Source organism: Triturus cristatus, chromosome 2_1 (assembly GCF_964204655.1).
Source record: "Triturus cristatus chromosome 2_1, aTriCri1.1, whole genome shotgun sequence".
Lineage (NCBI taxonomy): Eukaryota > Metazoa > Chordata > Amphibia > Caudata > Salamandridae > Triturus > Triturus cristatus.
The window spans coordinates 276,191,606-276,206,836 of NC_140581.1; the positions used below are offsets into that span (position 1 = coordinate 276,191,606).

A 15,231-nucleotide genomic window follows, 5' to 3' on the forward strand; every position below is an offset into this window, starting at 1 on the left:
ACTTCTGCTCACGTCTAAAACTTTACACTCGCTAATATAAAGATATAAAATAGTTTGCAAGCCAGCGTATGATAAAATAGAGGATGGTAACATGGGCCTTGTGACAGTGTTCATGACACTGCTTAATGAAAGTAAATCTACCAAACACTTATTTCTAACCTACAAATCATGCAACATCGGCAGTATAACAGAAGGATTACTTTCGTCCCACCACCAAAACATAAATGGAACAGTGTTAATCATCCAGGAGAAGCCATGTGTTGGATTGACAGCCCATCCAAGCAATGTCAGACCATGAAGGACACATGAAAATCAGTGAATGAAACTCAATCTCTCACTGTACTTCTTTGAAGAATTGATGACTTCCAGGTATTCAAAGACACAAAGGTCTACATATTCCCGATGCCTGGAGATGAGTAGCTGCGTAGGAGTCCGTTGCTGGAATTCACCCTCAAACACATGGCAATTACTTACCTCCTTGCACATTTCCAAAGAGGAAGTACGAACCTATCTGTCTGCACTTTCTGGAAACCTGAAAGATACAGCACTACACATTTTCGACTGCGAGTTATGTGGCAGTGCCACAAAATGTGAAGTCATGAGAATGCTATTGCATACTGTTATATGGTGCACTATATGCTAGAGATAGACTTGCAAGTTTAGCATTGCTGGAAATAATAAGAAAAAATTCTGAACAAGCCTTTTTGCTCATGCAAGATGAACTTAAGATATTTTGTCTTACCTTATTATAGACAATATGACCACACATAATGTCAGCAGCATCACGTAACTTATTATAATTCTTTCTGTGCAAAGGACCGAGAAGCTATATTTGAAACACAATCTTTAGTCTAGTCTCCTCCCCTTCTTTCTCTCTGTATGGGAAAGGGTAGTAAGTCTGTCAAACCAATGTTGGATCAATGAAGACTTAACAATGTAAAGGTTACAGATATACCTTTCAAACAGAACTATGGGGTGAAAACCCGTCAATCTTTTTTCATTGTTTTTACACTCCTACCACTCCTCCTGTCTTCTCTCCAGAAACATTTTCTTTAGGTGGGTGTAAGACGATCAAGATTGTTTGCTGTGTGGTCTTTTGAATGACTTGGCTACTCCTGAGTCCTTCACAGACTATGATACTATCCACCTGGCAACAAGGAGGATATATGGTCTCCGCAGCTTGGCCAAGGTGATTTAAGCAACTACACAAACAGTAATAAGAAATGAACAACGATATACTATATATGCTGTCTCTGCACCATAGTACTGGGTGGTGGGATATTGACTTGGGGCTAATGGGCTAGGTTGGATGACTAACTCTGTACCTTAAAACTACACAAACTATGATGCTGTAGTATCAGCTCCACAGTTTGAGTAGCTCCCTTGCCAAGTCTCTTATGTCTAAATTATGTCTGAAAAGAAACTTCGCCATTGTCAATTCCAGAATGCATTCCATTACCAAAGCCAGAATGCATTTTTTAATGAACTGAACCTTTTTGTATCGCCTAAGAGGAATGAAAAATACTTATATGACAGATCTCTACTTGTGTTCTTTGGAGCAACTGATCCTGTAGATTCACTTGTGAAGAACTTTCGTGTTTTTGTTAAAGGGACTGGTAGAAAGGAATATCAGACTTGGCTCAAAACATATGTGAATTTTGGAAGGATGGAGCTTACTTATTATCCACAAATGCAATAAAATAGATAAGCAATATGTCAAGATCTTCCCAAAAAAACACTGATAGATTTTGGTTGTAGATGAGAAAATTCTTAATTCTTTTTTTCAAATTCTTAAAATTCAAGATCGCTGACGTGTTTCGTGCTCATGCGGACTTCTTCTGGGCTAAAATATATACAAACAAACAAGACACTATTTACAATGAATAAACATGTACTAAATGTAAATACATATGAACCAGACAAAGCAATGAACAGAAATGCATCCAATCAAAATAAGCAGTTAAAACATAACCATTCTATGACATAGATGGGAAGAGCACATTCAAAAAATACATATGATGACAGCAGGAATAGACATGAATAAACATAAATATAAACATAAATAACTCCAGGATGGAGATACTCACTAAGTCAGTGTTAATGCAATTGATGTTATTGTCGAATACATGGCAGATAAGTTTTACCCCATTGAGAGTGAAAGACAAAACAGATGGATTTGAGTGCAACCATCAATTGTCACAGATTCACATACTGACTGTGCACTGCAACAAAGACAATATATGTATGGCAATTGGTCAAATAGCAATAATTGAAAGCATCCTCAAATTATAGATGTTCTTAAATTCAGTAATGGCACATTTATTGTTGTTATAAGACATAGTGAATACATTAAATCCCTGAGTGGGAGGGAGACATAACAGCTAAATTCAAATACATCCAATAGTTACCCTGAATTGACATACTGACTTATTTTTTTAATTGTATTGATTATTAAAAACCCAGCATAGATATAAATTAAACAAATGATCAAAGAGAGACACAAAAACCCAAATTGGCCACAATCCCCACAGCTACCATTAAGTTGTACTGGCATACCTTTGCTATACTCAAAAAGCTTTGATTGACTTGAGATTTCTTATGTGCGATCCGATCAAATGGCATAGCAAGATGGTCTGAAAAAGAATGACAAAACACAACTAGCCTTTAATTGTGAACAAATGATGTCATCTTCTATTATACTTCTATCAATAACTCAATACCACAGTGCCAATTTATTAAAGGTTGGGAGTTGATAATCATGTCCCATAATTGCATCTATTAGTATCGGATGTTCTTGATTCGTTATAGATCAAGAAGATTTTGAAGACCACACTGGTGAGTATGTAATGCTAAGGTGCGAAGGGACAAATGGCACTGTGTTGGAGTAAACCACAAGATAACCTCAAACATGTCTGTACAATGACAGCATAGCAATGTTAAGTATAGCAGGTTCTAACTAAATAGTGCAATCAAACACTCCAGAGAGAGTGAATTTTGTAATCAAACTTACATAAAACGAGATACCAAAATATTTGTGTAGATGCGCTCCTCTTGATCCGAGGAGAATTTACTTTTGCTTGAATTTCTATAGCAATGGTAATGTCTATAAAGAGAAATGTCAGAGAAAGAGCTCTTCATCACTCCAACCAACACAATGCCAATGGCTAGATATTTTCATACCCAAATTATAAGGGGAACATACTCAAACTCCCATAATACGGAAGCCTGGACATTCTAACAATACCAAAACACTCACACTAGCAGCGAGCTTTGGAAAAAAATGCTGTTTTTTAAAACACATTGTATTGGTAAGCCCAATACCTCATATATAAATGGTATTCATGTCAGAATTACTTGATGAATAAATTATAAGGATCTAAATGGCACATTGGTAATCAATTATCGCGTTCGCGAACCGCAAATGCCATATTTTCACAGAAAAATACAAAATATAGCTAGTAAACACACCGAAAATGCTCCCAACTGTCTATTTTTTGGTTGTGTCTCTCTCTTTCGTCTGTTATACATGAGAATGAGCATAAAATAAAACCCTTATAACATGTACATTATGAAGTGTGGTCTTCAAAATCTTATTGATCTAGAACGATTCAAGAACATCCGATACTAATAGATGCAATTATGGGACATGACTATCAACTTGCAACCTTCAATAAATTGGTACTTTGGTATTGACTTATTGATAGGAGTATAATAGAAGATGACATCATTTGTTCACAATTGAAGGCTAGTTTGTGTTTTATCATTCTTTTTCACACTGTCTTGCTATGCCATTTTATCTGATCGCACATAAGAAATCTCAAGTCAAGCAAAGCTTTTTGAGTATATCAAAGGTATGCCAGTACAACTTAATGGTAGCTGTGGGGATTGTGGCAAATTGGGGTTTTTGTGTCTTTCTTTCTCTCTTTGATCATTTGTTTGATTTATATATATGCTATGTTTTTAATAATCAATACAAATAAAAAAAGAAGTCAGTATGTGAATCCAGGGTAACTATTGGATGTATTTGAATTTAGCTGTTATGTCTCCCTCCCACTCAGGCGTTCAATGTATTCACTATGTCTTATAACAACAATAAATGCGCCATTTCTGAATTTGAGAGCATCTATAATTTGAGGATGCTTCCAATTACTGCTATTTGACCAATTGCCATACATATATTTTCTTTGTTGCAGCATAAAGTAAGTATGTGAATCTGTGACAATTGATAGTTGCACTCAAATCCATCTGTTTTGTCTTTCACTCTCAATGGGGCAAAACTTGTCTGCCATGTTTTCGACAATAACATCAATTACATTAACACTGAGTAAGTGAGCATCTCCATCCTGGAGTTATTTATGTTTATATTTATGTTTATCCATGTCTATTCCCGCTGTCGTCATATGTATTTTTTGAGATGTGCTCTTCCCATCTATGTCATAGAATGGTTATGTTTTAACTGCTTATTTTGTTTGGATGCATTTCTGTTCATTGCTTTGTGTGTTTCATATGTATTTACGTTTAGTATATGTTTATTCATTGTAAATAGTGTCTTGTTTGTTTGTATATATTTTAGCCCTGAAGAAGTCCGCATGAGGACGAAACGCGTCGGCGATCTTGAATATTAAGAATTTGAAAAAAAGAATAAAGAATTTTCTCATCTACAATCAAAATCTATCAGTGTTTTTTTGGGAAGATCTTGACATATTGCTTATCTGTCTTATAGCATTTGTGGATAATAAGTAAGCTCCATCCATACAAAATTTACATGCTTGAGTGCTGGGCCACCCTTTGCTTAATTTGTCTAAGTTGCAGCTGTGAAATTTTTCTGGGACATATAAAGGTCATGTTCCAGGCCCCTTTGCACCAACCAATGAAGTGATAGACTGCCTAGATAGGGTATTTTGATTGGTGCAGGATCTTTAGCCTCGATCCTCCTTCCTTTCGGATTTTTGGGCTCCCTAGCAGTCTATACATTGGCATTGATTATTAGTTCACAATAGACTTTGATGATAAGCAGGAGGAGTTAATAAGAGACCTGGTGCCAGATGTAGGAAGCCAAATAGAGACCGCAAACGCCAAAATTCGCAGAATTTTATCCTTTGCGATCGCAATTTGGCTTTGAGCAATGTAGGTAGGATTAAACCTACCCACAAAATAAGGAATCGCAAAAATTGCGATTTCTTATTTTGCGATTGCATTTAACGAATCGCAAATTGCGATTCCTTATATACAATGTAAGTAGCACAAAAGAAAGTGCTCTTTGGCCTTAAGGAATCGCTAATTACCACCAACTTCAAGTTGGTGGTAATTAGCGATTTCCATTATGAAAGCACTTTTTTGCTTTTTTTAAAGTGCCATGTGGCACACATTCATGCCCTTAGGGCATGTATGTGCGCCACATGTGCACACATGCAGAGGTGCAACAGGGTGTCCTTTTGGAACCCTTGCACCCTTGAAATTGCGCCCGGAATTTGCGAGTGCCTCTTGGTTACTCTCAAATTGCGAGCCCAAATCCTATTCATTCCCATGGGCCTCTTGGCCCATAGGAATGAATAGGATGGTATTCCTTGATTGTGGATCTCAATTTGCGATTAGCAAATTAGATATATTAAGGAATCGCAAATATTTTTGCGATTCCTACCTACATTCAATTTAGCGAATCCTTAATAGCAATTTGGTAAAAATCACTATTAAGGACTCGCTATATTGAATTTACCTACATCTGGCCCTTATTTGGGAAAAATGACAGCTGTACAGCACAAACTACACCGAAATCATCTAAAAATGATCGTCTGAAGAGTAAGTTCATACGTTTAGAAAAACGTAAGCAACAAGAGCTCGTCAAATGGTGGGACGGAGCTACTCTTAAAAAATATCTAGAGAACAAAAGAATCCCACAAGGTTTACGTATTCTCATCTTTCCCAACTACGAGGATTTAGATCCAGATCTTCTGGAAGAGGGGTTACATGTGTCATCATATAGAATGATGGACATTTTGGTATGAAACTCTGAACGTAAGGTAAAAAAGATTGGAGAGGACATAATGATGTTGGAAAAATAAATCACTGACACAGATTTGTCAGATGCTGTACAAAAAAACTATGTCATTCTTAAGAAAGAGCTAGCCAATTATCAAGTCTATCTTAAAGGCAAGAAACAGCAAAAGATACAAAGAGATCAGAATGATTATGAAAGGGGACACATCTTTACTTTCACTTGCAAGTATGATGATATTATTGATAAGTCTACATCTGTTCCCTCGAGTGAGACGAGGGCCCCCAGTATATCTTCTAGCAGTACCTCCATTCTTCTATAGAGAGTCCCCCGAGCAAAGGCCCTAGTACAGACATGACAAATCTCAACCCACCTTCCATTTGTTTTACAGAAGGTACAACGGTACCAGTTGGGTAACAAAAAGAAAACCTGTGGTGAAGAACAAGGAGTGGTGGCAAAAAACACACGGGCAGGCACAAAAGCAAGAATGGAGAACAAACAGGATATGAAGTAGATGAGCTTGTGCACCACCATGTGGACAGCATCGGTGACAAGTCTATGACTAACGCAGTGAATGTTATGGATTTGTCCTCTAGAACTTTGAGCAAACAAGAGACTCTGATCCTCTGTAAAGGATTACATTTTTGTCTGACAGAAAAAACAGCTTTTGAAAATGTACACCTGGACTTATTCAAGTTTGTACGCAAGTTAAAATTAAAAAAAAAATTTGCTGGACATCCATCTGTTTGTCATCCAACTATTATTGCATCATGTGACTCTGAATTTACAATATCTTACATTAATGTGTCGCATTTGATTGCTACTTTGCATGATGAAGAGTCTTTGGGAGATTTAGTTGAATATGCACGTAATCTAAACGTAGCACATGATGTGATGGTTGATAGTGGGTTGCGGGTTACCTCCAAATTCATTCCCCCAAGTGGCACTAAGTCTGTGATTGATGAGTTTGCATTCAGGGTCACTCAGGATTTATATCCTATGGAAAACAGTCATGCCAACAATAGGATATGTCTACACCATCAAAACATAAGCAGTGAAGAGAGAAATTTTCTCCAATCTATACGAGATGATTCGAGTTTGGTGATCCGTGAAGCGGATAAAGGCAGCAATATTGTGTTGATGAATTACACTAACTATGTCGCAGAAATTGACCGCGAATTAGGCCAGACCAATTGTTATGCCAAATTGAATTCCAACCCTACTATGACAATTGAGAATAACATCAATGCTAGGCTAATGGAATGGCATGAGTCTTGCTTCATCACTGACCCTGAATATAAATATCTGTATGTATGCACAAAATTCAAGACATCCCTGTATCTACGTAATCCCTAAAATACATAAAAGTGGTCCCTTTCCCCCAGGAAGGCCAATTATATCTGGCAATGGGGGCCCCACAGAACACCTAGGGGAGTATGTAAACTCCTTCCTTCAGCCCTTTGTTCAAAACCTCCCCACCTACCTGAAAGATAGTAGGGAACTCTTGTGCAAACTGGAGGACTTTAAGTGGGAGGAAGATGTCTTCACATTTGTAACTATGGATGTCGAGAGTTTATATACGTGCACTGAAAAAGAGTATGGATTAAAAGCATGGACTTACTTTTTGTACAAGCGCAATGCATGTCACCTAGAGCATGCCAGAAAGCTTCTAGAAATGTCAGAAATTATTATCACACAGAATGCCTTTATGCATGGATGTACATGGTACTTGCAGAGGCAGGGAACTGAGATGGGCTCTAGGTTTGCTCCATCTTATGCTAACCTCTTTATGGTGCTGTAAGAGATGGAGCATGCTTGGAGCCCAGGAGCCAGTGAGAGGATTGATAATATCCTTTTTTACGTCAGGTACATTGATGTCTTCCTAATTTGGAAGGGCAGTCCTGAAGAGCTTGAAGGATATTTTACATATCTTAATGATAATGTCTTTAATGTCAGGCTCACAATCAACAGTTCAAAGTATGAGATCGCCTACTTGGACCTTAGACTGTATGTAACCGATGGTGTCATCCATAGTGATATTTTCAGAAAGTCCACCGCCTGCAAAAGTGTGCTACATGCCACGAGCTGCCATCCGAAATCTACCATCTCTGCAATACCCTACGGTGAAATGGTTAGAGCTCGCTGTAACTGCAGCCAAGAACATGACTTTGAAAATAATCTCCATAAAATTAAACAGGACTCTGGGGAAATGGGTTATGATAAAAATTGCCTCCAAAGAGCTGAACACAAAATTAAGAAACTAAATAAGAGAGATACCCTTGTTCCCAAGGCCCGTAAGGTTAGCAAGACACATCAGACTCATACCGCTTTCATTATTGAATATAACATGTGCAGTGGACACATTTTCAATATATTAAGGATAAATTGGCAATTACTTCAATCTGAATCACTGCCTACTGATTTTGCAGCACCAAAACCATGAGTAACGTACCGTAAAGGTACAACAATAAAGGATATTCTTTGCTCAAGTTTTGTCAGAAAACGAAAAATCTCGCCAACAACACAGTTGCCTGAAAATCCTCATGTTTTTTATACATGTGGCAATTGCGGTGTCTGTAATTATGAAATGAATAAGCTTACAAGTTTCAGGTACAACATTTCTAGACAATTCAAGGTTACTTCCTTTCCAATTGCAATACTACATACGTTGTCTATTTGATCAAATGTTCCTGTGAGAAGGTGTATGTCGGCAGCAGTATACAGAGTTTAAAAATCCGTATTCAGGAATATGTGAGGAGTATTAGAAATAGGGATGATAAATACCCTGTTGCACAGCATATCCTTGCCTCTCATCCTGAAAATATGAACATCCCCTTCCATGCAATAGACCATGTAAGTAGGAACGATAGAGGTGTTGATAGGTTTAACCACCTTAGACAAACAGAGGCACGCTGGATTTGCCGTCTGAGGGCTGCAACTCTGGGTCTGAATATTAATAATGAGTTTCACCATTTCTTATGAAACTATCAGGTCGTATGTTTGGTTTGTGATCTGCATTTCTGCAATCTCTCGCCCATCATGGTTGGACTTACAAGGCTGAATCCTGGGAATATGGGTCCGTAGCTATGGATGATATAGGATTTTTTCTTGAACCACAGTTTCCATTGCTATGGATGCACCTTTGGCTCTAAGCCTCGATTTAATGCCACTCTCGCAATTGGCCTTCCTGTGACTGTGCTCTCCATATGAGCATTGTGTTGTTGCAATTGCTTTCTTCAACAGATTTTTGTTATATAAAGAATTTTATTGCATTATGAATACTAGAGATGCAGGTCACTTACAGCATAAAATTCTAATCCACTGAATAGAATTATTGTACTTTTTAACCCTCGGCAGAATGTGTAACTTTGCTCATAATGTCTTAGGACAACACTCCATCTGATCCATCTTTTCGCCGCTAACTATTAATGGCGTTTTTTTGACAATTTGGGCTTTTTTTGAAAATATGTCCTGCACTATAAAACACATGCTTGAATTTATAATTTTAGATTTTAATTATTAACATCAGTAGAGATATGTTATTGCAACACGGTAATTTGCAATTGCCGGTTGTAATTTCCATACTATTAAACACTATTTCAAGATGGCACTACTGTCGGGTGAAGTCGCAGCTCCCGCTCATTAGATTTGGATAATATAAGAACTTTTATCGTATTGATTATAATAGATCTGTAGTCTGTTCAAATTACCAATTTATAGACAAACAAACGGATATATTGTATTTTCACACCGTTGTTAGAAGGTGTAACTTTGGATTGGGTCAGTCATCAGGTTTCAAGATGGCGCCAGATTAGATTCACTGTCTCTTCGTCAATCTCTAACGGCACCTCTTATGGCAACTTGTGCCCTTAAATATATAGCTGCTCAACAAAGTTGGTGTCTGATCTAATTAAAAATTACAAATTGTTAATAATAGTTGAAATATAGTATTATACTACGGCAATGTATAATCGTTGACACACGTTTTATATCCCAAACACCATTCCAAGATGGCATCACTAGTGGACGATGACGTATTTTACTAGGTGCCTGTCGCCACTGGTTGACCTGAAAATGCTCTCAGGCGTTGAGGGTTTCCACTTATGTAAGGGGTGTATATTGAAAGATTGCTGGGCGTCTGCTTTGATCCTGAACCAGATGATACCTCGGACGCACGAGAGATACATATCCCGTAAGTATATGGAGCTAGAATTATCTTTACGACTAATAACGAGTAAGCTATATATCACATGTTTATTGATGATGGCCTCTATAGAGAATCCCTTGTCAGACATCGGATAGTGGGGACTTTATAGATGCAAGCCAATTCTTTTTTGGTTAAGCGGTGTTTTTCATGTTTGTCAAGATACCTATCAAAGCCCGCCTCAATATGGTGCTGGTTTTTGTAACCACCAATAATTGAATTGAGACGCATTGCTTGCACTGAGCTCGCTTTTCTCCCATACCGTCTTTGCTATAAAGCTGCATGCCTATTGATGTTGGCCCCTATAAAGAATCCCCTGTAAGCTACCTGACAATTGGAACTTTATAGATGTGAGCCAATTTTGTTTTGGTGAATGCAGGTATATTTTATGTTTATCAAGACACGTATCCAAGCCCGTTTAAATATGGCGCTGGTTTTTGTAACCATAAGTAATTTAATTTAGACGTTCTATGTTTACAGAGGTTTCTTTTTCTTCATAATGTACATGTTATAAGTGTTTTTACTGTATGCTTGTTCTCATGTATAACAGACGAAAGAGAGAGATACAACCAAAAAATACACGGTTGGTAGCATTTTCGGTGTGTTTACTAGCTATATTTTGTTTTTTTCTGTGAAAATATGGCATTTACGGTTCGCGATAATTGATTACCAATGTGCTATTTAGATCCTCATAATTTATTCATCAAGTAATTCTGACATGAATACCATTTATATATGAGGTATTGGGCTTACCAATACGATGTGTTTTAAAAAACAGCAATTTTTTCGAAGCTCGCTGCTGGTGTGAGCATTTTGGTATTGTTAGAATGTACAGGCTTCCGTATAATGGGAGTTTGAGTATGTTCCCCTCATAATTAGGGTATAAAAATATCTAGCCATTGTGGTAGTTAGAGTGATGAAGATCTTTCTCTGACATTTCTCTTTACAGACATTACCATTGCTATAGAAATTCAAGCAAAAATATAATCTCCTCGGATCAAGAGGAGCAACATCTACACACATATCTGGGTGACTCGTTTTATGTAAGTTAATTACAAAATTCACTATCTCGGGAGTGTTTGATTGCACTATTTAGTTAGAACCTGTTATACTTAACATTCCTATGCTGTCATTGGACAGACACGTTTGAGGTTTTCTTGTTGTTTACTCCAACACAGTGCCATTTGTCCCTTCGCACCTTAGCATTACATACTCACCAGTGTGGTCTTCCAAATCTTATTGATCTATAACAAATCAAGAACATCCAAGACTAATAGATGCAATTATGGGACATGACTATCAGCTCCCAACCTTCAATAAATTGGCACTTTGGTATTGACATTGATAGGAGTATAATAGAAGATGACATAATTTGTTCAAAATCGAAGGCTAGTTTGTTTTTTATCATTCTTTTTCAGACTGTCTCGCTATGCCATTTGATCTGATCGCACATAAGAAATCTCAAGTCAAGCAAAGCTTTTTGATTATAGCAAAGGTATGCCAGTACAACTTAACGGTAGCTGTGGGGATTGTGGCAAATTTGGGTTGTTGTGTCTCTCTTTCTCTCTCTTTGATCATTTGTTTGATATATGCTGTGTTTTTAATAATCAATACAATTAAAAAAAGAAGTCAGTATGTGAATCCATGGTAACTATTGGATGTATTTGAATTTAGCTGTTATGTCTCCCTCCTACCCAGGGGTTCAATGTATTCAGTATGTCTTATAACAACAATAAATGTGCCATTACTGAATTTAAGAGCATCCATAATTTGAGGATGCTTCCAATTACTGCTATTTGACCAATTGCCATACATATATTTTCTTTGTTGCAGTAGAAAGTCAATATGTGAATCTGTGACAATTGATGGTTGCACTTAAATCCATCTGTTTTGTCTTTCACTCTCAATGGGGCAAAACTTGTCTGCCATGTTTTCTACAATTACATCAATTGCATTAACACTGACTTAGTGAGCATCTCCATCCTGGAGTTATTTATGTTTATATTTATATTTATTCATGTCTACTCCCGCTGTCATCATATGTATTTTTTGAGATGTGCTCTTCCCATCTATGTCACAGAATGGTTATGTTTTAACTGCTTATTTTGTTTGGATGCATTTCTGTTCATTGCTTTGTCTGGTTCATATGTATTTACGTTAAGTACATGTTTATTCATTGTAAATAGTGTCTTGTTTGTTTGTATATATTTTAGCCCTGAAGAAGTCCGCATGAGGACGAAACGCGTCGGCGATCTTGAATTTTAAAAATTTGAAAAAAAGAAGAAAGAATTTTCTCATCTACAATTATAATCTATCAGTTTTTTTTGGAAAGATCTTGACATATTGCTTATCTGTTTTATTGCATTAGTGGATAATAAGTAAGCTCCATCCATACAAAATTTACATGCTTGAGTGCAGGGCCACCCTTTGCTTAATTTGTTTAAGTGGCATCTGTGCCATTTTTCTGGGACATATGAAGGTCATGTTCCAGGCCCCTTTACACCAATCAATGAAGCGATTGACTCTTCCTAGATAGGGTATTTTGACTGGTGCAGGATATTCAGCCTTGATCCTCCTTCCTTTTGACTTTTCAAAACATATGTGATCATATAATATGCTTTCACCTAAAAATGTCTTTAGAGAATGACTATTGTAAACTGGCAATAAGTACTCCATTTCTTGCACCACAGACCAAGAAAAAGACTCTTCAATGGCTGATGTGTATATGTAGTATACCAGAAAAAAACAGGATCCTAAACAAGACACTAAAAAAAGCCATGTTTAAGAAATCGGACAAAGTAGTGTGGCTAGGGCAAAAACTATATCTACTTCAAATGAGATGATCCAGCCATGCACCTAAATGTGATGCTTGAGGAAACCTTTGACAAATTATTTCTAGAATGAATGTTTTTTCCTTAAAGGAAATCCACTATATGTACAAAAACCATGTCCTTGAAAAGGAGCTAAAAATAAAACAAAATTCTCATCCTTGCAGAGAAGCACTTAGGGCAGTAGAAGGAGCTTGTGGAAGAAGGCATCTGAGAATTGTTTTAAGTTTCAGGGTTATTTAATAAAAACAGGAGGAAAAAAGGCTGGCAAAATGGGTCATCGTACTGCAGTTCAGGGCAGTTTCAATCTTTATGACGTCTTATTACATATTTATTGTCACCAGTAACACTAGACATGGGAGCTATTCCTGTAGTTGTTAGACAAAACCGGCATATAAAGTTTTGGAGGATAGTTATCCAAAATGCAAGTGTGCTGCGCCCAGCCTCAGCAAAAAAGGGAAAACTACTGTGCACTGACAGGGCTCATAATGTTATGAAAAGGATCAAAAAGGTAATCTACTGAAATATCACTGCTCTCTTTTGCTTATATTGCCAATATGCCAGAGTTAATTTATCAGCGACACTTAGACTTATTGAAAGATTTCTAGTGTAATAAAGTTCATCCACAAGCGTTTGACATAAAAAGTTGTAAGCCTGCAAAAGAAACTGAGAAAGATGTTTTTAAAGATGAACTGATTTATGGTGCAAATCACCACAGGTCAAACAAAAAGCACTATATATTTTTGTTACAAATAAGTACAAATTCTAAGGTGGCAGCTGGTGGAAACAGAAATAAGCAAATGTCAGCAAGCAATTGAAAAGAATAGTGCTGAGACATGTGATATCAAAGTTATGAAGTGTACAGAAAGGCCAAATAGAAATCAAATTGTGTTAGAAAATCATGTTAGCTGGACGGCTTCTTTTTATTGATAGCTGCCATGACTGTTCTATTATATATCAAAACAGAGCAGGTTCTTCTGACCCAAGAGAAATTTGGTGTGTAAAAATTTACAAAAATATTATTCCCAATGATACCAACAATAAATAAATGACCCCAAAGATGTATGTATGCAAAGATTTATGCAAATGTACACATGTACCTGCATCAGACAGTGGCCTGATTAGCGCTTCTAAAATGTGATCCAAGAGGAACAGCAGGGTTAGCCAGCTGCATTTTGTATAAGATATTGCTTCATAAAGGGATGATGTATCAATAAAACATTTTTCAATACAGACTCATCACAAGTGTTAGGCACAAACACACCACATAAAACACTACTACAAAGATCATGGGGATAGTTTTTTTTAGAGCTATTCTAAAAAGCAAAAATGTAAACTTCATTTCACTCCTAAGTTAAATACATTTTTAGAGGAACCGACATTAAAAAACAGGAGGTACTGCATAAGATTTTCATCAAATGTATTCTCCCCATTATTTTCAATATGAATACCCATACTCCTCCCACCACACTTACAATGAAAAAGTGCACAGGACATCATATATCAGTTGTAACCATACCAAATCTTTTTGAGGCCTAAAAGGGTCATGCTCCCGCTCCCGCAGTTCTCCTCGCATTTTCCTGTGCTCTGCCAGTCTTTCCTTTTGTTTTATCTTCATCCATTCCCGGATCTCTTGCCTCTTACTCTCCAGTTTCTTAGTAAGTCTAGCAGGATTAGCCTTGGCATCACTCGCTCTGCATAAAACAAACACATTTCCTTACCACATGCTCTTTAGGCTTCAGGACCTAGCAACCCCTGTTAACCATATAGCAAGGGGCAAGTGTGGCCATTTAACCTAGAAAAATGATTTATATGGATAGGAAATTGAGTATGTATTGGTATTTCTGCAGAAAGTAACTAATGGATGATCCAAAGAGTTCTGTAAATCTAAACAGAAACATAGAACTGTGCAGTAGAGGGATGGCGAGAAAAATCGATTACAAAAAACTAAAATTTGGACCATCATTTTGAACAAATGTTTAAGGATTAACTGTATGTTTTGTGCATTGTGTGTAGGAATCGGGGCCGACCCTCTATTTTCATTAACATGAACAAATGATTTTCAGTCACTGAAAAGAATTCAAAGTCCCCCAGTCATTTGCTATTTACCACATTTTGGGGGTTAAGGGTTAATCATTACAAAACAAGTAAACACAATAGATAGAACTTAAGGTTTTGTGAATCTTCTTCTGCCTTCCAGTTCT

At 37.0% G+C, this 15,231-nt stretch overlaps 1 protein-coding gene across 3 annotated transcripts in view; it reads right to left on the reverse strand.

Annotated features, from left to right (window-relative positions):
* Positions 1–15,231, reverse strand: part of CPLANE1 (ciliogenesis and planar polarity effector complex subunit 1) — a 2,680,747-nt gene that overhangs the window by 427,517 nt on the left and 2,237,999 nt on the right. For all 3 annotated transcript variants that reach the window (XM_085631095.1, XM_085631092.1, XM_085631094.1), the window contains exon 46: positions 14,547–14,721. In XM_085631095.1, the coding sequence (XP_085487221.1) occupies positions 14,547–14,721 (175 nt within the window). The remainder of the gene's footprint in view (positions 1–14,546; positions 14,722–15,231) is intronic.